The sequence below is a fragment of the Polyodon spathula genome, chromosome 2, assembly GCF_017654505.1.
Source record: "Polyodon spathula isolate WHYD16114869_AA chromosome 2, ASM1765450v1, whole genome shotgun sequence".
Taxonomy (NCBI): domain Eukaryota; kingdom Metazoa; phylum Chordata; class Actinopteri; order Acipenseriformes; family Polyodontidae; genus Polyodon; species Polyodon spathula.
This window is the reverse complement of record NC_054535.1, coordinates 28,209,078-28,235,585: the sequence shown is the minus strand read 5'-3', so window position 1 is coordinate 28,235,585 and position 26,508 is coordinate 28,209,078. Positions and strand designations below refer to the sequence as shown.

The following is a 26,508-nucleotide window of genomic DNA, read 5'->3' as shown; positions in this document are numbered from 1 at the left end:
CATCATGTATTCTGCACTTTTCACTGTATTTAATGTATTATGCTTTTTTTTGTTGTTTTACTCATGTATTATGGATGTTCTTCTTGTTACTGCATCTTGTAAAGTGCTTTGTGATGGTGGTTCACTATAAAAGGCGCTATATAAAATAGATTGATTTGATTGATTGAACGTTATTAACGTAACGTCATTCAGCAGGTTTCATTCGACTAATAAAACAAAACTAGTTAAATTATATAGGTGATGCAAAACCTTTGGCCATACCTGTACATCTATCTCTATAGAACTGTTTATCCAAATGACATGTCAAAGTCACACTTAAATTTTTACTTGTACTACATGAATATATTTGTTCAAATGGAGGGAGGGGTTCTAGTTATTACTGATGCTTGTGTTCTTTTTTTCTTCTCTGAATTTAGCTCTAAATCTGTCCTGTTAGCAATGATTATTGCTTCTGGTTAGTGTTCAAACCCTTGTTAATGTGTAGTGGAAACATGAGTGTCGTTTGGTGTGGAGTTTGGAAGGGTGTATCTATTAGAAACCCATATCATTGTCCAAAGTGTCGGTGTATTCAGTGCATTCCCCATTGCTATTTTCCGGGCTGGAGATAGCTGTAGGTTCCATAAAATCCAAGATCCGTGGTGGGTTTATCTCTGGCCAGCTGCTCAGTATTTCACAAAAGAGCGTATCTGATAGCCCCTTGCACCACAGAGATAACATGGACATAAAGGAGATAGCTGCTTCTGCAAAGAGTGCTCAAAGAATATCATGGACATTTGCAGAGCTTTTTGAGATGTTCTAGTAATAAAATAATGACTTGGATCACATTATTGAGGAGTTTGGTGACAAAACAATTGATCAGGAGAGGACTTATCAGTATGCACGTCTATAAAGAGGTATTTGGAAAAATACAACGAACAAGGGGTAGGGCTTGGCTGGAGATAAAGTACTGAGTGTCCTTTTGCCTTTTAAACCTGTTTTACTCTGAAAAAAAATAAACAGCGCATGTGAGAATAAATTGGACTTGACGCACCTGACAAATGTTGAATAAATGGACAGCTAAGGGTTAATTTCTGCATCGTCCCAGTGCTACCTCTTAAAACCGACATTGTTTGATCTGCTACAGTTATGCTTATGCTTAGCAACCGTAGCTCTGTTACACGCTCAACCTAGTAGGGGAGTGGTTTGAGCTTCATCACTGCATTGACGTGTTAATGCTGGCCCAGGGCCTGCGTTGGGTTCACACATACAGATAGGCTGGCCCTGAGGCAGCATTGCCTACTTTAGGCCGCACCAAAAAGCTGGTTTAAATTTCACCCGGCCCAGGGCCATCTTTTCATTTTTTGGATGTTCACACATGAGATAAAGCAGCCCTGGGCTGGCCTAAAATGCAAGTGTGAACAGGATCAATGTTGTCACATGCTTGTACTCACTGTACTCTGGGCTCACATTGGGAAAAGAAACTGATTGCTTGACAAGGCGAGATAAACACAAGCTGAACTTTTTATCAGCCAAATTAAATCTGCATCTGAGCCGCAAAGATGTAAAACAACACACCCAGGGTGCGAATGTGGATATAAAGCCAATATCCTGAACTAGAAATGTAACCATTAACCCTCAAGGTCACTGCGTCCATGATGCAGCAGGCTTAAAGGAAAAATGACGCTGAGATCTGTGAGTGCAGTCCTTTTGTGTCCTCTGGGACAGGCCATGACTGCCGCAGGCTCTGCGATTAGCTTTCATTTATCTTATTCAGGTTTCGGGTCTTTAAGAGGTAAATACCCATACGGTAATGATTACATTTCTATTTCAGGGGTTTATGATAATAACCTAACGCTACCAAATCCAAGAATGTATCTTCTTTTAACCAAGCTGTACTGTTAGCAGGTGATGCAGCCTACTGGGTTTTTTGGAGCAGCACATATGCTCCTAAGGTTAGCTTAGTTTAGCACTGAAGAACCCTGATGCAAATAATTACACTTTCCAGGTATAACTCTAAGAAACTTTTAGAAACCTTTTGGTATGTATTACTTTTTTGACAAAAGCTCCACAAAAATCTATTGGTAATAAATGTATTATTTGTACAAAACCCAATTTGTTATGGTATGTTTTATCAAATTGAGTGAGAGAAAATGTAGGCAATTTGAGGTACAGAAAAAAAATCAGCATTGCCAGATTTACTCCTATTTGAATACAGTAGGAGCTGCCTCAATGCCCACATGCAGGAAACCAGTGTTTCTGTACTTTTCAACAGAAAACACATTGCTTTGTCAGTCTAATTGGACGCTATGGGTCTCTCGTATCTATGCACAGCAATTAGTTCTGCCTTTACATACAGTTCCGTGCTGGAATGTTACTTTTACTGCATGTTCTCATTTCATAATTTAATAAAGGTACTGTGCACCACTTTATTTCTTCTGTTCCAAGGAAACATGCCAGAGATACAAAAGGGGTAGCAGATTACATCCTGATAACTTCTTGCTGCTGCAGGTAGCAGCATGAACATTAAAGTGGAGTATTCTGTAGCCATTTCCTTTTCCATTTTTAAGGAGCAATGTGAATAAAAAACGAATTGTCACAAAAGTATAGCACATTTTACTAACTGAGCAGCTTAGTTTGTGTAGTAACTATACTTATATAAACAGCTGAAATTTTTTCCAATCTAAAAAGTAATAATTAAAAAAAATGTCTGTACAATAGTGTGGTCAAGTGGCTGATGTGTTGCAGGAAACAGACAGGAGAAACAATTGAAATATTTATTTTCAGTCCCCCAAAAAAAACCTCAAACAAAATACTATTTCTAATATCAAACCATGGGCACACAGCCTCTCACTAGACCACGGGTTCCCAAAGTTTTGGTCAAGAAGGGCCACTTATCAGGTGGAGCATTGGGTGGTGGGCCGCATTATAAAATTCACCTATAATTAAACACCAATATGTGCAATAAATATAACATACCTTTATAGACCCAAGACATACATCTTTTCGACTGCCTTTTCTTTTTTGGTTTCTGAAATGTGATTTTTTTTTTAATTTGATTTGATTTTATCATGTTTGTATTTATAATTTTAGTAGCTGGTTGCACATACCCAAATTAGCACTAATCTTGGATTACTTTACCTAAATAAACACAGGATAGTCCAGGATTGGGACTAATCAGGGTCTGTGAAACCAGCCATTTATGTGTATGTTTTACGAGGATATCTTTTAACACTTCCTGTGGCTTAATGTGCTTAAATAGAAAACAAATGCTTACAAACATTGCGAATATCTTAGCACTTCGCAACAGTATTTCAGCACATGAAGCCAGGTTTAGCGCTTTTCACATTATGCACAGTTCACATAACTTAACGTGATTATTATAATGTGTATGTTAATGAAATGACTAATTATTATTATTAGAATTCAAGGATCTTACCAAGTTTCTACTTGAGTGGGATTTATGTAGCTGACTTTTTTTAGGCAATCATTTGGGAGAGTAATTACAGAGGTGTGTTCAACTAGGATTAGCCATTTTAAAACTGAAATTCATATTTTTTTCTTTTTTTCTTTCTAAGTAAACTGACCCTTATCATCATCATCATAATACTAATACTATGACTACTACTAATAATAATAAATGCATACATATTTTATCAATGGTATCGAAAAATACCAATATTTTATAAATAAGTGACATTATAATATTAAACATACCTGAAGTAACTCTTCGGCTTCTTTTTTTATCATATAAATTGACAAAACTTGTCCATCCCCCAGAGTCAAAGAAATGTTCTCCCAGCCTGACGCCATTATTGTTTTTACGCAAACTGCGTCTTCAGAGTGACAGTGTCATGCCTCAGTTATTAAACGTTTGAGGCAAACAGACCACCATTAAAATAAAAGTTTGAAACTGTTCGCAAACATTCACGAACGTTCTCCTAGCTGAATGCACCGGCTTCCCAAACTTACAGATTGCAGATACCATATTCAAAACGAAAACAATATTTAAAATATAAAAATATTATCTTGCGATTTTAACCTTTTCCTTTAACTTAATGTTATTCTGAGCCTAAAATGTATAAAGACGCCTATTACAGATTGTGTCATTGCCAGGCATATGGGCACCTATTCTCGGCAATCCACACAGTCACTGCGAAACATCAAAACTCATGCATACATATTACATTTTTTACAGGTTTCAGTCAAACTGGAATGGGTTTCATTTTGGGCATATTCTCCATCAAACAGTCAGATAAATTAAAGTATTCCCTAAATCTTTTTCGTCTCTTGGTTGGGTAGCTACTTCTGGCATAGTAAATGTGTTGAGCATGCACAGTGTGCAAAAGCACGCACAGAGCATGTGCAGTTCCCAAAGGAAGCAAAAAGTGGCAGGTGGCAAAAAAAGGGCAGAACAGTAGTATTTGCTCAACATAAACAGGTACTGTCTTATTAACTTACTATTAAGTCATGAACACAGAAACTAAGCTCTAAAAGCATGTGTCACAAGTGAAGTGCTTTGTTAATAATCTGAGGTTTGCTAGTTATATTCCTGAATATTAAGAGTGAAGACATTTTGCGGTTGACTTGAGAAAACAGCAATGTTTATTGTAAAACACATTTATTTTGTTGTATTTTCAATCATTTAACGATTCATGATTTAATTGTTCATTGTTTAATTTTCATTGTTATAGCCAAAAGTATGTAGAAAAGTTGCACGCGTGTACTGTACATTTGACATTTGTTTTATGTTTACTGTAAAATGTGCATACCAGTTATAACAATTTTAGTATAAACTCCCTTAGTGCTTAATAGTAGTGTTCATATGTAACTGATTAATTGGAGAGGATTTATTTCTGCGTATCTTCTGTAAAACAGAGTAACCATGCAATAAGAAATATTTATGTACCTGGTCACAGACAGTGTCTCTGGGGGGAAAAAAAACTACCGAAATAAATCTGAATGGCTGTAGTTCCTTATTGCATCCAGCTTGGACCTGGAGTGCGAAAGGGTGTGAACCTTGTCTGAGTGGGAGCAGTCATTGTTGTCTTTATCTCGCAATCTGTCTCCTGCTGTGAGCCTGTAGCCGATCAGTCTGCCACACCCTCTGTGAAACTGGTTCACCAAGTATTTGTATGCTGCCTGGGACTGAGGGTGTGGATGGATACTCTTCTGCATTTCACAGAGGGCAGTTTCCACTCTGGGTCTCTGTAATTATATACGTCAAGTAATCACATTTTGATGACTTATTAAAAATAATTTGGTGCTGTATATTATATATATTATATATATATATATATATATATATATATATATATATAGTGCCGTGAAAAAGTATTTGCCCCCTGTCTGATTTTCTGCATTTTTGCACATTTTTCACATTGAAGTTGGTCAGATCTTTTCGTGGGTTGTAGTAGTATATAGAGGGAGTCCGACAGAAAAAATGACACCAAAGTTTGGTGCTTCTTTCATTTGTTTGGTGTGCAAGGTAATCAAACATGCAATCTTCAGGTGTGATAAAGCTATAAGTAGCAAAATGTTGTGTTATTTGTTCACTCAGGGTCCCTTTTATCTAATATTAGATTTTGGTTGAAGATCTGATAACATTCAATGTCACAAATATGCAAAGATGCAGAAAATCAGACAGGGGGCAAATACTTTTTCATGGTACTGTATATAATTTGACAAGTACTATCCTGGGATTTACAAATTGAGATCCTGACATTTTGGCAATGCTCAATTATGCATAATCATTATTTACTTTGGCCAAAAAGTGCTAAATAATAATAATTGAATTACAAAAATATTATAAAAATAGCATACTAATAAATAAAAAAAAAGTTACAACTCCAATGAGGCATCGATTCCCTGAGAAATCGCCTCATCCTCTTTAACAGATGACAGCACATAATTGTCAGAACTGTCTCTATGTGACTGGTTAAAAATCATTTATGACACTTCTTCCGCTGTAAATTGCTGTCTGGAAGTGCCAGCTTTTGTTTTCTGACAGTGAGTGTGATGAAAGAAAAATACAGAATTGGGGCATTGAGGAAGTGCAGGCTGTAGTGTCTCTGTGGGCAGATAGAAGTTTTTTGGAAGATCTGCACGTGTGTTTCAGAAATGGGACGATTTGAAGCAAATGGGCATAAACCGTGGGTACAGTATTAACTCACATACTCAAAAACACACAATTCTACTAAATTTCTCATCCTTAACCTTTATTATATTAATCAAAAGAAGAACAATTCGGAAAATAAAAACATTTTAAAACTTATTTAAAAAAAAAAAAATAGTAAAACAAACTACAGCAGTACCACCACACTGTGGCAGGGAGTCCTGCACATTATAAAAGGGGGCAGGGCAAAGCCGTGCTGTAAAATGTATACTTTGTATTATTATTATTATTAGCCATGTGTGTTTTTGTTCTTGTTTGGCAGTATGGATGGGTTTCAAAACCCCATCATAAAAATCTTGTGCAGGTGGTGATCTTCTCTAATTCATTGATTAATTGTTGCTAATCGGGAGATGGTTACCTGCATAAAAAGCCTGCAGTTTCTTGCATTCTGGGTGGATAGCGTGAACGGGAGCCTGAGCCTGAGCCTGAGCCGGAACCGGAACTGGAAGCAGAGCAGGAACGGGAGCCGGAAACAAAGTAAATTAAGATAAGGATCAGTGAATGCAATTGCTCAGCCTAACCTTGGTGTTTTTTTTTCTTTGATTATTTAATTTGCTATGTGTGTTTATTTTTCTTCAAGTATTTATTTTACATTTGATTAAAATACAAGCGCAGCAGCACAGTTTGTCCATACTTTCCTTTGTCTTTTGGTTTCATTTCCTGGTCTGCAGCCCTCACTGCCGCACACACATACAAATACGGCTCTCGTTGCCCTCGTGGAGCTTTTTTTTTTTAAGCACCCAAACAAGAAACAGCTCTTTTACTCAATTACATTTTAGTGTTTTGTGTTGCAGTAAATAAGAGAGTACTTGAGATGTGTAGTTTATTTGTCGTTATTATATTATTCCATTCAGAGAAAGTATTTTACAAGTTTTTTTTTTTTTAAATCTAATTAACACAATTATGAATGGTATTAGAAACAAGTGTGTGTGTGTGTATATATATATATATATATATATATATATATATATTATATATTATATATATATATACTATAGTAACGACCCAGGCAATTGCATCGTTGCAAGACTCGTGCTGCGAAAGTGAGAGTGATAGTTTAAGGATTTATTATTTTGCCGCCGTGAATTCTGGCCTCTGAACCGTAATCCTCTGTTTAGTACCAACAAATCTTGAAATCCACAACTATATCGCTGCACCCTATATATGTATCGGATTTGTATTAGACCACGACACACACAATATATCGTGTGTGTGTGTTTGTGTATACAGTGGCTCCCTTAGACGTTTCCACATTTTATTGTGCTACAACATGGAATCAAAATGGATTTAATTAGGAGTTTTTTGCCACTGATCAACACAGAAAAAGTCCATAATATCAAAGTGAAAAATAAAATCTACAAATTGTTCTAAATTTATTACAAATACAAAACAGAAAATAATTGATTGCATAAGTATTCACCCCCTTGAGTCAATATTTGGTAGAGGCACATTTGGCAGCAATTACAGCCATGAGTCTATTTGGAGAAGTCTCTACCAGCTTTGCACATCTGGACACTGCAATTTTTGCCCATTCTTCTTTGCAAAATTGCTCAAGCTCTGTCAAGTTGGATGGGGAATTTTGGTGAACAGCAATTTTCAACTCTTTCCGCATATTCTCAATTGGATTGAGGTCTGGGCTTTGAGTGGGCCACTCCAGGACATTGACCTTTTTATTTTTAAGCCACTCCAGTGTGGCTTTGGTTGTATGTTTGGGGTCACTGTCCTGCTGGAAGATGAATCTCCTCCCAAGTCCCAGGTCTCTTGCAGACTTCAGCAGGTTTTCCTCCAGGATTTCTCTGTACTTTGCTGCATCCATTTTGCCCTCTATCTTCACAAGCTTTCCAGGCCCTGATGCAGAGAAGCATCCATAGCATGATGCTTCCACCACCATGCGTCACGGTAGGGATGGTGTTCTCAGGATGATGTGCAGTGTTAGGCTTGTGTCAAACATAGTGCTTAGCGTTGAGGCCAAAAAGCATTATTTTGGTCTCATCAGACCATAGAATCATCTTCCACTTGGTCTCAGAGTCTCCCACATGCCTTCTGCCAAACTAGTCGAGATTTGATGTGAGTTTTTTTCAACAATGGCTTTCTTTTTGCCTCTCTCCCATAAAGGCCAATTTTGTGAAGCACTCGGGCTATTGTTGCCATATGCACAGTGTCTCCCAGCTCAGCCGTGGAAGACTGTAACTCCTTTAGAGTTGCCAAAGGCCTCTTGGTGGCCATGTTCACTTGTTTAGAAAGATACACAGTATTAATGCTTGAGTCATGGTAGCTGCCTGCCCTGTGGATGTATGCATTCGCTGCAGAGTGACAGGCAGGAGATCGAGAAGGAGGATAAAGTTGATATGCCCAGCAGGTGCACAAGATTTATTTACGTATTGTAGCACTGAGCTGCAGGGTTTATGTATTTTGGCACCTGGACTACAATTCTGAAACAGCTTTGGTCAAATCTCTAGATCCCACACGTATATCTTTTGGTTCATTTTACAGGTGCATGACCCAAACGCTGAGGAACAATTCATAAAATATAAGAAAAGAATAATTACTTTATTTACAGAATACTTTCTGACACTCGCCCAAAAATGCTTCGTCTTTGTTCTGCTGTCATGTTTTCACCCAGATTCGACCGTTCACGCCGATAACCATCTCAAATGGGAATATCTTCTCCAGGTCCTTAACTATCTTACTCTGTGGTGAAAGGAGCCTACAGTTGACAAATAAAAACATTTTGAATACACCACGCCATTTGTCTCAAATAAAATAAAATACAAATCTTTTGATGGGTGCTTTGGATCGCTGTTGTGTTGGAACGTTCAGTTGCGCTTTAAATCAAGTTTTGTAGCAGAGGGTTTCTCATAATTAGCCAGTACCTTTTGGTAGGCTCTGGAATCCATTTTACCATGTATTGTGTCAGATTTGCATGTACTCTCTTTATTTATATATACTGTAAGCACACTCAGGGGAGACATTCAGGAGTACTAAGTGGATCACTCGTGCACTGGGCTTGCAACATATCCAGATGACTTTTAATAATCAAGAGACTCGCACAGACTCATTCGATTTGAATTTTATCGAATCAGTAGTAGTAGTACCCCTTCAGTTTATTAAATGCTTACAATGGATTGAGTAGTTACAAACTAAGTCGAATCCCAGCTGACAGGCAATCTGGGAGGTCCAGAATCTTAACAGGTATAATAGCATTAATACCTAAATACATTTATGGTTATAACATATTTTGCCCTTAAGCTATGCATGCATGCATAAAGCTAAAAATGTCCACCGCTACATCCTAAAGCGTCCAATATATATCACTCTCCACAACTAAAACATAAATCCTATACCTTATAGCAATGCATCAATATAAAAGATATACATTCAAAATATATATATATATATATATATATATATATATATAGATATATATATATATATATATATATATATATATATGATATACCTACAAGTGTAGAATATATATATGGAAGTGTAGAATATAACGTAAGGACAGGAACTGTCTTCAAAGGTAAAGACTTCTAAATATGACACCAACAGCAATCTGCTCGATCAGAGATCTTCAGAGCATGGATCACATCAGCTTGTAGTTAGCAAGTTGAGTGACACTTGACTAGGGTTTTACCTTGGGTTTTATAAAGTGTTTACATCAGAAGTCTTAATTAAATCATAAACATTAATCTGCCTTGACAGTTCTTGTCCTTTAAGTGAATAACATTTTCAAAACACATGGTAACTCCTTCTACAACATTAATTAGCCATCATCCCATAGTCCACCTCTCCTAAATCTCCAAAATATGTAAGGTGAACTTTTGAACTGATGTTATTCTTTTTTCCCCCACATATGGCATTCTTACTAAATCTAAATATGGTCCTATGCTATTGCTCCCCCTCACTTGTTTTGCCAAGTCTTCATTTCTATGATTTAATGAAGATATAGATAGTTCACCAGAAGGTATTTTTTAAAAAGATCAAATCATCATAGAAATTAAATGAGATTCTTGTTTCTGCTTTTCTCTTCAAGGTTATGCACCTTGGCACCAGTAGCTCAGAGAAAGACAAGTTGAGCTAATTTCACAGGTGTTTTTTGGTCAGTGTGACCCCAAACTAGCTCCCTTTTTACTCAGGCTTACAAAGATACAATAATATAGAATGCTCTAACATAACTATAGGTTAATACAGAGCATAGTATAATTTTTTGTATGAACAGTGTGTTTTAACAATTTGTTTATTATTTCTGCTGGCTTTATATTCTTTAAAACACAGTACAGTTATTACAACATTTTAACACTCATGCAGTTTCACAAATGTTCAATTTATAACCCAAAGATCATCCTGCTTCCATAGTCACAGTCTTGGGTTAGTTTCTGCTCACAGTGAGTCTGTCAAAGCCACCACAGGTGTGGGTGACAGTCTTTAAAAGCCTGATACCTGCAAAAAACTTAAATCTTCTTAGCAGGGCTCCCAATAAACATTCTCATTCCCATCATCACTGAGCAAACTTCAAATAAATTAAATTGTTTCTGTCAAAGAGACATCTATCTCTGTCACATACACCTTCCATTCAAAAAAGGTGATTGCACCTTATACAAGAGAAGACAGGTTTTAGGGTCACTCCGTGACAACTGTAACTAAATTTTCTGTGCCATTAGAAGAAAAACAGCCCCATAGAAGGATATTACCACTTCCATGCTTGACAATAGGTATGGTGTTCTTTTCAACTCACCAGACTTTCTCCAAACGTAATTACTATCAGCATGACCAAATAGCTCAATTTTTGTTTCACCACTCCACAAAACCTTTGACCAGAACTCATATCCATCATTCAAATGCCGTTTTTCAAACTTTAAGCAATTGTCCTTGTGATGTTTTCCTAAAAGTGGCTTTTTCCTTGGTCTGCGACCATTGAGACCTTCACCATGCAATACTCGACCTGTGATTGAAATGGAAACCCCAGTCATACTTGCAGTCAATTCACTTTGAGTATCTTTGGCAGTCAATCTCAGATTGTTATTAACCTTACTCACAATTCTTCTACTTGCTTTTGGTGAAAGAATCTTCTTTCTTCCAGACTGAGGGAGATTTGTGACAGTACCATGACTTTTGTACTTCTTGATAATAGAAACAATAGGTCAAATTGGAATAATCAAATCATTGGAAATCTTCTTGTATCCTTCTCCAGCGTTTTCCAATATTGACTTATTGGTAATGACAGCAATCATCCTATGCCTAACCCTTTTATACTCTCTATGAATGTTCACCTACAGTCCAGCATTTTCTACATTTAGGTTCTGCATTATCATATTGAAATTTCTAGCACATAATTTGATTATATAAATTCCTTTATAGGAGTGACCATTTTTTGCAACCTTAAGTGGTTTGGTCTGATATATAAAGCTAATCCTTTGTTCTCACATGTAGCTTATTTTCTTTCAATATGCTTTGCTGTCTAGATAGCATTCTCTTATTGTTGAAGCCCAATAGATTATATGGGAAAAGACCAGTTTTTACTTTTTTGGGTCAGTGTGAAAAGGTGGCTTGCAGTGGTGACGTCAGACCAGAAACAGACTCAACAACAAGGACTGGTGGGTGAAACTGAGGAGCTACCGCGCTCAGTATTTTATTAATAAACAGAAAATAAAAAATTTAAACACAACAAAAGACACAAACAAAAGGGCAAGTTGGCCAAACAAATATCATGCTGGTATATAAACCAGCACGCTTAGCAATTGTTTACTCTAGTTTACTACCGCTTTCACAGACTTGAGTCTCTCCTCTGACACTCTACCCCCGACGCAGGCAGCTGCAGGCTTTTATACAGGTGACCATCTCCCAATTAGCAACAATTAATCAATTACTTAACTCGTGCAGAAGGTGGCCACCCCGAGAGGCTTTTTTAAATCTTACCCCTAACCCGATTAAGCTAACACTGTACTCACAACAAATAATAATATCGGACGGCTTTCGTCCGTCCGCACAAAACACAATATATATTACTACGACTACTACTACTGTGTATGTAGTGATGTTTCAATCCTGTATTGTGGGTTAAGCAGGGATGGAAATAAGACTCCCATTGCATAGCAATTTGCTCCATTCCTGGTTTTACAGTGTTTTAATTAGACACACATGAGTTTGTTACATATATACTGTGACTAATAAAGCATTATTAAAACCTGCAATGGGTGAAGCAGCTATGTAATAGGAGTCTTATGTACATCCCTGGGTTAAGGGATACTTTCAGACCATTCAGAACTAAGTGCTGTAATAGGTATGTGTGGAGTATATACCGAGGTGCTGTAATAGGTATGTGTGGAGTATATACCGAGGTGCTGTAATAGGTATGTGTGGAGTATATACCGAGGTGTTGTAATAGGTATGTGTGGAGTATATACCGAGGTGCTGTAATAGGTATGTGTGGAGTATATACCGAGGTGCTGTAATAGGTATGTGTGGAGTATATACCGAGGTGTTGTAATAGGTATGTGTGGAGTATATACCGAGGTGTTGTAATAGGTATGTGTGGAGTATATACCGAGGTGTTGTAATAGGTATGTGTGGAGTATATACCGAGGTGCTGTAATAGGTATGTGTGGAGTATATACCGAGGTGCTGTAATAGGTATGTGTGGAGTATATACCGAGGTGCTGTAATAGGTATGTGTGGAGTATATACCGAGGTGTTGTAATAGGTATGTGTGGAGTATATACCGAGGTGCTGTAATAGGTATGTGTGGAGTATATACCGAGGTGCTGTAATAGGTATGTGTGGAGTATATACCGAGGTGTTGTAATAGGTATGTGTGGAGTATATACCGAGGTGCTGTAATAGGTATGTGTGGAGTATATACCGAGGTGCTGTAATAGGTATGTGTGGAGTATATACCGAGGTGCTGTAATAGGTATGTGTGGAGTATATACCGAGGTGCTGTAATAGGTATGTATAGTGTATGTGTGGAGTATCTACCTAGGTGGCTGTAATAGATTGGAGTATATACCGAGGTGCTGTAATAGGTATGTGTGGAGTATATACCGAGGTGTTGTAATAGGTATGTGTGGAGTATATACCGAGGTGCTGTAATAGGTATGTGTGGAGTATATACCGAGGTGCTGTAATAGGTATGTGTGGAGTATATTGAGACATGGTCCAGGTGATCTTTAATGGTGGCATGAATAATTCACTGAAAAAAAACTGTTGTTTCAGTTATACTGTAAGTACATTTTAACTATTGCACTGCTATACTAACTGTAGATTTACAGTAAAGTACTATTAATTACCACATTAAATAAGTTATCATAGTTTGTTAGTCTACAAACTTGAAAGATTTCAAAAGCATGACAGAATCTCATAGAAGAGTCACACAGTTAACTTCAGTATTGCTAAAACAAACTGTACAGTATTCCGGCCTGTTTCTTTTTGTTGCACCTTCAAATGCCAGAGGTGACAATGAGGTTTGCTCGCTTCTTCCAATGTCAACCTTGAATACATCTCCAGATTTCACAGTCACAATCCCAATCACACTTTCACCCTTGGCTGGCATATCTGAAAGAAAAACATTGCAAAAACAGTCAAATCAGTCTGGCAAGTCCTTATCAGACACAGTTTTGTCTAGATACAGTAGTGCATTATCACCAATAATTATCAACGATTATCTGCAGCTTAATAAACTAAATCATATTTGCTACCATAATGTCAGTCATGTAAGAAATTAGCTGAAATGACTGACTAATTGACTTTCGAATTACCATTAACTTTTAACTCAAGTCCTCAAAAATCCCTTCTTCAGGTGTAAGATGAAATTTAAAGAACCTGATTTGATTGTTTACATAAGCATATCCGAAGTATTGTCAGCCTTTTGGATACAGTAGTACAGAAAAACATTCCCTTCTTATGATAACCGAACAGGGTACTGAACAGAAACATAACAGCAGCAGTAGTGACACAAATGAAGTGGAGTAGCAACTTTTAATACCAGTAATATGGGGAACATGACACAGAACACAGTGGCATAGAACACTTACTTAGTTTAAGTTGCTTAGTTTAATTTTTCTGTCCTTGATAGACTAGAACCCCCCTTTCCCTTGCTGTAGTTACAGTTGTTGCACGGAGAATTTCCATACTGAGGTATAGACCTGTTAAGCTTGTTGTGCACTATTACTTCATAATCATTTATGCTGCTAAACTTACTTCATAATTGCGATTTAAAACAAAGGGTGATTAAAGTCACCTGGTGTTGCAGAGCAATGAAACATAGAAAGCAGGGGCACCAAACACTGAGGCACTGTTTCTATTGACTAAAATGATTTGTATTTTTTATTTTTTTTTTTTTTTTTTTTTTTTTACCTTGCTAAATATACTTAAGGCTAGATAGTAATACAGCTTCCTTGATAGAAAATACGTCTGTAAACCTATGTTTAACAGATTGGACATTTCAACCTTTTGCGTCTAGTGGTTTACTAAAGTTATCACACAAAAGAAAACAAAACAAACAAAAAAAAAAAACAATTTTCTTTTAATTGTAATCAAATAAAAAGCAGGGCGTTAACATGACACAGCAGATAACACTATGTAACACAATTTTTTTTCCTGGGTATTTACAGTATAATTGTAAATCTCGAAAAACTACTCACTTCTAAATCTTTTGTAGTCATTTTTGTATTACTTTAGTATAAATACATGTTAATTTGGATTCATATGTTGTTTTTTTCTGACTTTATGTGAACGAAAAGACACACAGTTGCCCATTTTCCCATTTGAAATATTGATATTTTGAAATATCACTGTCCTGGTCACAAAAGCAAAGTTTGTGGGGAATAATAGCCATGTTCTATACTTTTGAGGCATAAGCAATTAGGAAATAACACTTACTACCCAGGAACAAAAAAAAAAAAAAAAAAATTGTTACACAGTGTAATACATAAAGAGGAAGCGAGTCAACTGCAAAAGATGCAGATATACAGTACTGCTTTCAATATTGGATCATATCCTGACAGGAACGTTCTAAAAATAACTAACATCTACACGCGTTCATCTGAACTTGGAGTACGTTTGCCCCCCTGTGGAAAATACAGCATGTTACATTTGACACACCACAAGTGTATTGTTGATTAACTAAAATGGCATATCCAAAGAACGTTGTTATAATGGAAGAATGATAAGGTTCCACCTGATTGTTACTATTTTAACAACCTTACTCTAGTGTATTCGTTTAGGGTTTAATGTCCTCAGATAACGTTTTACTAGCTATGCCACCATGCACGTGGGTTGAGCAAATTATTACTGAACGTCAAACGTGCACACGCATTTACATCTGATGTTAAAATGGTGTTAAATTACAGACAAACACCTCTTTTATTTTATTTTCTGACTTTAAACGTGAGGACATCTCCTGAAAGAACTGTCTGTCCAATTTCCTCTTTAACCCACCACAACATTGCTGCTTTGTTGACAAAACATTGACTTTCGGTTGGAAGGGAACAGACAAGCCGTTTTAACCAATAACACAGCGACATTTACAGTAAATACGCACCACCGTGTACCGTATACGAGCAAAAAAACAAAAAAACCCCAAAAAATCAAGCTTAACACTTCTCTAAGACGATAAGCGACCCACCGTGGAGGCTGTTATTATAAATATGCATTACTGAAGACTACAAACTACATTAAAGCATTACAGTTGAATATCTAACAATCTTATATATATATAATATAAATGCATGAGCGCCTCTGCGCCTTAATACGGTAAAAAAAAAAAAAAAAAGAAGGCACAAATTAACAATATACCATAAGCATATTACTCTCTGTTTAGCCACAAAGTAATTTATTGTGTTATGCATTTCAATGTGGCATTAATGAACATATCTGCAATTCACAATATAGTGGCTTTCTTTACTGTAGAAAGACAGTAGGGATGGTCACCTCATTGGAATAGATTGAGGACACCTGTGTTTGTAAAGACAGGTCAAAACAGATTTAGAGACAAAATATAACAACTCAGCATTGGAGCAATAACACTTAACACTACCCAGAATATTATCAAGAAGTAAGGGAATAGCCCTGATGTGTGTAAAATATAAAAGCTGTTTCTCCCTGTTGCATTGTTTGTAGTTTGTGCTTCAGGGCCACCATAATTTTGACCATCTGAAGTTTGCATCCATCCCATGGCCATGACAGCACTGTTAAACTTATTATTTTCTACAATAACAAACAATGGATCGATTAATTGAATAATGTATTAATTCAGTGATTGGTAAATTGGTTCTTTTGCATTAGTTCAACAAATAAATATAATCTATCACCCTCTCTCCTCTCTATGTCTCTTCAGTTTTACATTTTAAGATAACACAACCTGACAATGCATTTTTGTCTTTTCCTCTAATACGCTAATAAAAAGAATAGCAGCAAGAGCTCAGTTGGCAGGGGATTCCTAAGACTGCACAGGTTATTAAAGGGAGACATTTTGAAGAACAGGGAGTGTTGTAGATTTTCATCCCCCAAGAAATCAGAGACAGCAATCTTAAGGAAAGATTGCACGTTCCTGTTGTTGAATGCAACACATTCCTGCTTAAATCATGTGGTCCTGTATGATATTTGAAAGCACATACCAGTTATCTTTCTTTTTCAATATGCTCTACCATTCACACACCAGAGGTCCTCTTATCAGAACTGCCCCTTGTTGGAACCCTTCCATACCAACACTGTACATGCAGCCATTGGTATAGAATCCAAACAGTTTAAAGCACTAAATCACATACCATGTTTCTTAAGGGACAATGTTTAAACTTACCCCTGACATGTGTGTTGGTTAGTAATGTCAATCAATATGCACAACATCAATCAATATGCCTATTAACAAAATGGAGACATGTTCTTAAATATCCCTGCTTCTTTGAATTCATATTGTAAAATAGTTATCTAAAGGAATAAATATTTAAAGGAAATAGATGTTTTGGAAGGAGCTCTGGGTTTGTCTGACCTGTGTGTGGCTCTATGTGTGCTGAATGGTATTAAAACATTGGACCCCCATGGTACAGCCTTTAACATTTTAGAAATATTGAGCGCCTAAGCATGTTCTTTGTTTTAATGGAAAGTTACTGATTGCTGTTTCAGTTTTCTGCCAGCGGGTGGCGGTAGCTACGCTTACTTTCACTCGAATGCGTCAAATAAAAGAACAATCTGTTATGTGTTTACATATTACAAATAAATGTGTTGCACCAGGATAGACTCCTCCTTTTCAGTTTTTAAGGCCGATTAAGATTAATGTCTTATTAGGGATCTGCTAAATAGGCTGTTTTGGAGTTATAAAAGCAAAAATAAAACATAATTAAATAATACATGTACAGAATTTTGAGTTTTAACATCTAAAAAGAGCAGTGTGCACTGGGAGATACAATTAATAACTTTCTAAAAATAAACATATATTAAAAAAAAAATAGTGAAATATGTTTGTGATTCATATGAATAAATACCATTAGAATAATTTTCCTTAGTCAAAATGGCAATGTGAACCTTTACGGGTTAATATAATGATTCACAAGTCTTTGCTCCCATCCACCTCCTTTTTAAAATAATAGCAATGCCCTATGTATACAGCCATCTCTCTAATTAATATGAAATGATATATTGTTTGACGGATTATTTCTTAAATCAGATCCACAAAACGGAACGCAACAGTACAGCCCGGTAACTTCGCTCCACTTTGGTTGGGAACATCGGCGGCCGGAAGCTAGCAGCTGCACTCCAACCCTCGTTTTGAGTCTGGCGTGAATAAGGTCTATTGGTGATTAGTTTCAGTTCTTGCGTGCCAAGTCCATTATTCAAATTAAAGTGCAATACAAGAAAAACACACAATTAAGAAAATAATAAAGAAAATCAAAATCACACGTGAAAATAATAATTGTGATAAGTGAAAAATAAATCAAAGTAAATAAAGTGGTTAAATAATAAAAACAAAAGGTGCTGAATTAACTATACTTTCTAAAATTGTTTTATCAAAAGTGCTAAGTGGAAAACTGTTGTTGAACAATGGTGCCTTCTCAGTTTATAAGTCTCAAATGGCCGAGTAATGTACAAAGCCAGTACTATAGTGCTGCATTTATGGTATATAAAAATATATATATCTTTGTTACAAATGTGTCTATATTGGAGGAGAGGTTGAATCCCAGGAAACTTAAAAACTACAATGGATTCAGACATATATATATATATATATATATATATATATATATATATATATATATATATATATATATATATATATATATATATATCAGTTTTGTTATGCTACAGATACAGATAAAAAAAAAAAAACAGCTCTGGTCTGATAAAGAAATATACCTGAGTTTTCTAAGCTTGATAACTTTGAGTTGAGTAAATCTCCAATAATAAAGTTCTGTAACAACAAAAAGCAAATAGCATTTGTGCATGCTTACTTCAAAAACATAACTAATTAAAACAAAAGTATTACAAAAACAAAACACACTCACCATTGATAAGAGAAAACATTTACTCAAACTCAACTTACCTTAACAAGTCAGTTTCACAGTTATATCTCAATATGTATTTTGGCCAGAACTTTTATAACTTTTTATCAAAATATTGACCTGAATTATTACAAATAGCATGTAAAAATTAAGAATATGTACAGTACCAGTATGTGTAATTTATATAGTAGACAAAAATAATTGCATAAGCGCTGATTAACTGGTGCAGCATTGTTAGGCAAATGACTTCTTGTTCATAACGTTTCTTATGTTCATATATAAATGTTCTTTTGTTCTGATATGAATGTTCATATGTTGTGGGATAAATTGAACAGAATGAGTTTCTACAAAGTAACCCTTACATACTGTATATATTGCATAGGCCATCACCTGGATTGACAGACCATGGGGGTTGAAGTCAATAATTCCATTGTGATCTGAAGAAGCTACACTCTTTTGCTGCTCCCCATTTAATACACAAGCTCAACAAAGTCGATGTTTCAAAGGGCTTTATTTGAACTTTGATTGAAACATTCAAAAGAGCCAAATTAATCTCAGCAGGTGCCTTCTTTCACAATCCGGATTTCAGTTTTGGTATTCCTGTGAAGGAAGGCCATTGATAAATGAATGATAACAATAATAGAGAAACTTGTAATGTGGTACAGAGGGTTTCAGGTAATACATGATCTCACATGGCATTGTTTTGGAATATTTGATAAAAGATGAACTCCCCTTTTAAATGGTGTAATAATAATAATAAAAAATTATCTATAACATCTTATAGTTTACAAAACATTTGTTTGAATGTGTAAAAAGTTAAACATGGCAGTGGGGCATCTAGTGTAAGCTTTTATTAAATGAACCCAGTTCAGTTCTCTTTGCATTCACCTCACACTTCAGTGCACCAACTATAACACCCAAACTGTCCAATTCTATAAAAAAGTTTTTTTTAAGGTGACTGAGTGCATTCATTTTAAACAAAACAGCAACAATCAAAATAAACCACCCAAATGAAGGAAGTGCTATGTCTGATAGAATTAAACAAATGTTCCTACGTTATTGATTATTAGTTAAGAACAGATGATGGCACGAGTATCTGAGGTAGTGAAAGAAAACAGTTGTTGATTTTGCTCACAATAGTGTTGTGATTATTTTTAATTACATGAGTGGCCTACAAACGATCAACCTCCAGCTGGTCTGCGTTAATCCACTCATTGGAAGGTTGGGCATGTTAATCAGTCATAGATATTGGAGACTAAAATAACTAATCAATTGAAGGCTTAAAAATCATTAGGAATTCTACCAATAAATAAAACGTTAATCTTACTGTATTTTGCCACAGAGCATGCACTCGTTCCCATAGGTGTTCCCATCGGTCCCACAAACAGGTGAAAGGTTCAAAGGACATGCCAGGTTCGTTTTAAAGTGGTCACAATTAGGCTAATAAAAGTAACACACACACACACACAGACAAAAATCATTTTAATTAATATTTGATTGTGTTATTCATAATTAAAACATTTCTGTGACATCGTCCTATTGATTGATTAATTAATCCTGTGACTCTTCTAGCTAAAGTGGCTGCGTGGCTTTGAAGAGAAGTCAAAGCTGGGCAGATATATTGTTGATGAACAAATCCACAGAAAACTTTGCTGTTGTCTTTGTATTACTAAATTGCATTGCATATAAAAAAAAAACTAAAAAAAACAGTTCTTAGTAATCTGATTTGTTGGGTGATGTTTTGTCTGAATCTGTTGTAGCTCATTTAAGATTTAAAGGGTTCTTATATTATTTTAAAAACAATTGTTCATGGATCATGGTTTTAGACTGAAAAAGTACCTACAGCCACTTGTGTAAAATTGTGTGTCAGTTTTGTAAGATGTACAGCTCTCCAGTGATAACAGACTTGAAACCATTGGATTAAAAACAAAGTGCTGAGGTCAGAGTCTAATGGACCTAGCCCAGTCCTACAATCACATGCTTGACGATGTTATTTACCTTACCAAAGGTCTTGAGTTATTTTTGGAGTCTACACCATCTTCATCTTCATTTTCATTTTCTAGTTCAGTAAATATATTTTAAATACCAGCAGTGCCCCATGATATACCTAATAGACAGGTCTTAACATGTAGGATGATTTCATAGTCCTCCACTAGTCTAGAACTTGAATTCAGTGAGTTGTTAAAGAAAAAAAAAATCAACTTACCATTTTGTACTCTGATTGCTTATGAGCCTCTGAAATGAAAAAGTGCACATAACAGATCAAATATTGTGAGGTATGTGTCATGTTCATGTAAGAAACATTATCTATGGTTACTTCATAAAACTAGCAAGAAACAACTTAGTGGCACAAAGGAGAGGATCAATTATTCACTAATTTTGCTATTGTTTCCTATAAAATGATTTTATTTTGCTCGAAAAAATACTTCGAACCTGCTTCATAATAAGGCCCTCCCTATATTTCTAATATTAAAACACGTCACAAACCAACAAAAACTACAACATGCAAACAAACAAAAGGTAAATAATTTCTCACCTGAGCACAAGAGAACAAACATGAACAGAAACATCACTTTTACACTCATCATGACGAGTTTCCAGTTGCTAGCAGCCCTGCTCTGGGGTTTGCTGCTAAATCCTACTCTATTTAAATACGTTTCAGACCAGCCTGTTTACAATGTAGTTCCACAGTATTGCTTGTGCATGCCAGCTGGCAAGTTAGTACACTGTTTACTTAACGCTAGATAAATATAAAGCTGGTTACCACCTGTTACTCTTTGTTTGTTTGTAAATGCAATAGAAACTGAATTTATAGGGCAAACATGTTTAATGGCAGTGTAAATATACTGAGATATATATTTTTTTGTGTAACTAAAACTAGATCCTGTTGGTGACCCAGTTTGTTTGCATTCCCTAAAAGTAATTATTGTTTACGTGGTTATTTCAGCACAGTAATTTGCAGTTTTGCAGTGCTTTTGCCATGCCTATACTATTCATTTCTCTATGTTGTTGTTTTGTATGTTGGGAGTTTTTGAGGTGCATTAATTACAGACAAAAAAAATGTATTCATAGAATGTCCTGAAAGAAGCATAGGGACAGTGAGGCCCCTCTGAAAGAGCCCACGATGTAAATAACCCTTTAGCAGAGTGCGCAGCTACTCTCCCAGGTGTGGGTAAGCCAGCACTGTCATACCAATGCGACAGTCACTGCTTCAAGAGGGGCTGCCCTAGGGTCTGTATACCGTGACAGACAAAGAGCTGGTCAGTATGACGCAGAGCTCCTGTCCTGTCCACGTAACACCTCAATGCCCACACCGGGCAGAGGAAATTCAATCTCCTATCCTCCGAAGCAAACAGAGGTAGATGGAAAGACTCCAATTCCACAGATTGATTCATGTGGAAGGCTGCAATCACCTTTGGGAGGAAAGCAGGATTTGTACGCAGTGACACCCTGGTGCCATCGTCCCAGCACCGACAGCACCGACAGCACCTGCAACTCACTGATCTGCTTAGCGGAGGTGATAGCCAAGAGGAAGGCTGTCTTCATAGACAGATGCTTCAGCTTACACAAGGCTTTTGTGAGAGCCTCCAATACAACATCAAGGCTACACTCGGGGAGAATGGTCCTCCAAAATACTCGGCAATCTGCAAAAAATTTGCAGCGTATTCCATTAATTCCAGCATGGAGCTGGGCAATGGCGGTAAACTAGTCTCCGAGACAATTTTGAAGCTAAGTTCCACCACAGTTGATGGCGCCGGTGCCTCTTCTTCTTGCATCCCCGTGGGGAAGGAATCCTCATCCCAGGAGGCCGCTAAAGATAGCGTGTTCTCCTTTGCCATCAAGGGCTGTGGCTCTGGCTCGACCTGGGCTTCCATTGGAGACCCAGGGGCTGAATCTGGAGCAGGCGGTAGCGGGCCGGGGCCTCTACCAATGCTGCAGGAGCTTTCTGCCTTGACAGCAGCTCAGGACCTGAGCCGTCTGCTCCTTGAGGTAAATTATTATCCCTTGCCTGCTTTGAGTGTTTCACTCTTCTCATCTGGGGGAGAGGGAGTGACTGCAAGGTCTTGTCACAGGAGCCTGAGTGCAGGGGATCTCCTTCGAGGGGCTCTGTGAGAGCTGGAGGAGTGGGACTGGGCCTCTGAGGGTTGCTGACGGCTCTGCCGTGGGAGGCTGAACATCTAACTGCATGGCCTTTCTAAGCCTATTGCGATGCATCCTGGGTTGAAAAGCCATGCACAAGTCGCAGAAGTCCTCTCTACCCATGGCCTCCGTGACGTGTTGGACCCCCAAGCACTGCACGCAGAGCGGGTGTTTGTCGCTGGGTGGTATATTTGCCTTGCAGGATGTGCAGGCATGAAATGGAAGGCTTGTCATCGTTGCTACTACCGAATATGCCAAGCAATGTGTGTGCCAATTGGCCTGTGTGTACCGGAGTGCACCAGGGTAATGCAGCACTGAGGTGCTGTGCGCACAGAGCGCCGTGTGCAAACGAGTTCACTGAGCACCAAGCGCGTTGCGTGCACCGAGCATCCAGTGCACTGGGTACCATATGCATCTAACACAGTGCACAGTTTACCGTGTGCACCGGGGTCACGTATGCTCTGAGGCGCTGTACGCACCAAGGGCACCGAGCACCATGCAACGGCGCTCTAAACACTGTGTGTACTGGGCCCTGAGTGCACTGGGCAATGCGCGCACCTATGCACCGTAGTACCAAGGGTTGAGCGTGCACCAAGGTACTGAAGCACCGGGGAATGGCTGAAGCAGCGATGCCTACCCTAACCGCGTGCAGCGTATACCGGGGACACACAAGCCAAAGCCGTGGCAGGCGAATCTGTGGACAATTATATACGACTACAACAATAATACAGGGGAGCACACTGCTGCTGCTGTTAATATTTTTTTTTTTTTTTTTGACCTAGCTGCTGCTGCACATTACAGCCAACCAGGATACCGTGTGTGAACGGGTGTGTATTTAATACAATATATATATATATATATATATATATATATATATATATATATATATATATATATATAATCTGTCACTCAGCAGCCAGCTGAGTCGCTCGACAGCGTGGGTAAGGCAGAGCCTTGCCCCGGTGGAGGACGTGCTCCCACACGAGTGAAGGCTGGAAAGACAACAACACTCACTTCTTTAAATTCAATACTGCACATAGGAAAGGCTAAACCAGGAGTCACTGGTTCCGTGACAGCGGCGAGCCAGCTTTCAGCCTGAAGGGCAAGGGAACTGCAGTAGACTCAAAGCTCCTTTTTCACAGTACGCTCAGATACCAACACAGATGGTCTTACCTTACTGTCTTGAGAGGCAAAAAGAGAAATAAATGGCTTCTTCATTTTTAAATCAATTTTCTTACCTTACTAGTCCCAGACACCATATTGTGTTGAAGATTTCTTGTTTCTTTGCTTGTTCATTTTACATCAAAATCCAACCAGATGAAGTGGCCTATTATTTGACACTGAAATTGTTTTTAATATCTGGGTTTCTCAACTTTGCTCATGCAGTATTAAGAACTTCAAATTGTGTATTTTATTAAATATAATTACAGATTGTTGAGTTCACCTGACCTTGCCTGGTTGTTGTTTGTCCTATAGCACACAGATAAGCTTTACAGCTGATGAGTTATAAAGATAACCTTTGAATCTGCACCAATCCTGTTTTTGCATCACATGTTGAAGAGATGTGGCAGCTGTAGAACAGTGGCCTGGTATTTTTTTACCAATCTGCAAGGTTGGTGGTACACCCTCACAGGGATGGATAGAGCGTAGCACCATACTGATCACAGGGAGTTTAGCAGTACAAAGGGGACACAGCTACATGAGTATGGCCCCTTGCACTGACACGCTGCCAAGCCAGAGCGCTGTGAGTATGGCCCCTTGCACTGACACGCTGCCAAGCCAGAGCGCTGTGTGTTTGTTATTATTTTTGTGTTGGCAGACCTGAGACAGATTCGGGAACTGAAGCCATGGAGCCAGCACTACCACCTGGAGCATATGCACTGCCACACCACCTCAACGTATCCCACACCTTGGACTGTGACTTATTTTGGGAACCTTTTTGTTTGGGACTTGAAGCCCACCGTTTGATCCCCGATACCACTGATAGTAGCAAGGACATTATTGTGAAATAAAACTGGACCATTATTGTAAATACATCCTCTTTGTGGACATTCTATACTTACTACAAGCACTCACATCCTGACATTTGGTTTGGCAGGGTTGCCGGTAAGACAAAGTAACGTCTGAGTCCTGAGGTGTACCCAGAACTTAGAGACGGTTTAAAAAAAAAATACAAAATAAACATTTTGAATTAAATATGGTTTAGTATTCCTGCATCTGTTCTTGAGGAGTTTGACATGTGTATTTTCAAAAACATGAAAAACAGGAACAAGTTGAGGACCAACTGTCTTCGTGGAAGACATGGTTACTTAACAATTTGTTTAAAATGACATCGCACAGAATACTTCTTAGCAAACTAATCCCTGCATATCTACTGCAGGTATCCACAAGTACAAGACACAAGACATTGAGTAGAAGACACTGACAACCTCCATAGATCACACCCAAATCAGGACTGTGCCCTTATCGGAACTTTACACAAGCTCACCTTTACACTGAATTGCAAAAGCTTAAATTTATTAAATGGTTCATCTATAAAAAAAACAGTTTTACAATACATGAAGGCAACTAAATGTTATGTTAGAATTAAACAGTTGACGCAAGATGTGAAAATTTGTCAAGTTTTATTTTGTAAATAAGTACTTTATATGCCAAGTAACACAGATATTCCCTTACAATCTTTTATAATACTTTAAGTAAACAGTTATTGCTATTAAAAAAAAAAAAATTACCATAGTAGGGCAGAACTTAAATTGTCATCAAAAAATGTTTGTGTATCTTATAAAGTCTGCAGGTACTCCAGTGCAAAAAAGAAAATAGTTCCCAAGAAAGACAGTATAAAGTTCTTGCAATGGAGGACCAACAATGAGGACAAAGCTGCAAAACTACGTTCTCATACTGTAGCTAGTCTAGTGACTAACTACAGACTCTAGTCCCTAGAAAATTATATATTTTTTTTTTTGTTTGTTTTTTTTTCCAGAAATCTAGTACAAAAGTTTTAGATGCAACGATTTTGTTTTCTACAAATGAAATAAGACCAGTTTACCTTGGGTTGATCACATTATCAGACAAGTGGTTACTGTTTCATCTTCAGCAGCAACATTGGCATAAGCACTGCATATAGTAATGTACACTAAAGAACAACAACATATGGACAGTTGAAGAATAGTTTTGAAATGTAATCTAAAGGAAAAGGAACATGTGTATAAAATATTAAATTGGAGTATGCTAAAGCCAGCTTTATTTTACTAACATAAAACACAATGTTAGGCATCTTGGCAGTCAAGGAACTTGTGATTCTTGGGCTCGAGTACTGGCTTCTACAATGGAAGTGACGATGTCTGCCCTGACCTGTTCTGAATGTACCGTTATGTTTTTACTCATTGGTACTACAGTATTCTTTCTGATGTTACATTTTATTAAACAAATGTACACAAAGAATACTTCTGCACAATAACATGCACACAGAGATTGACAAAAAAATGACCTCCACTGCATAACAGATACAGGTAGTACTATCACACACAATTATTACTTCATCATTAAAGCGTGTGAATAAATCTGAAGGGATTTCTCCCTTGTGTTGAAAGTGTAGGTTTACAGTTTACATACGATGTATTTACGTGTATAATATATGATATATATTATATATATATATATATATATATATATATATATATATATATATATATATATCATATATATATTAATACCTAGACA

The 26,508-nt window shown here is 37.2% G+C and overlaps 2 protein-coding genes across 2 annotated transcripts; both read right to left on the bottom strand.

The window, feature by feature from the left end:
• Window positions 1-8,758: 8,758 nt before the first annotated feature.
• On the bottom strand, window positions 8,759-13,840 carry LOC121326412 (exosome complex component RRP40-like). The gene is made up of 2 exons (XM_041269668.1): window positions 13,516-13,840; window positions 8,759-8,858 (listed from the first exon to the last, which is right to left on the bottom strand). Exons 1-2 carry the CDS (start codon window positions 13,704-13,706, stop codon window positions 8,759-8,761), a joined length of 291 nt encoding a protein of 96 aa, XP_041125602.1. The 5' UTR covers window positions 13,707-13,840.
• A 5,300-nt stretch (window positions 13,841-19,140) lies between these two features.
• Window positions 19,141-21,295, bottom strand: spink4 (serine peptidase inhibitor, Kazal type 4). The gene is made up of 4 exons (XM_041272086.1): window positions 21,185-21,295; window positions 20,855-20,883; window positions 19,976-20,088; window positions 19,141-19,248 (listed from the first exon to the last, which is right to left on the bottom strand). The coding sequence occupies exons 1-4, from the start codon at window positions 21,234-21,236 to the stop codon at window positions 19,203-19,205; spliced, it is 240 nt and encodes a 79-aa protein (XP_041128020.1). The 5' UTR covers window positions 21,237-21,295; the 3' UTR covers window positions 19,141-19,202.
• Between the last annotated feature and the right edge of the window lie 5,213 nt (window positions 21,296-26,508).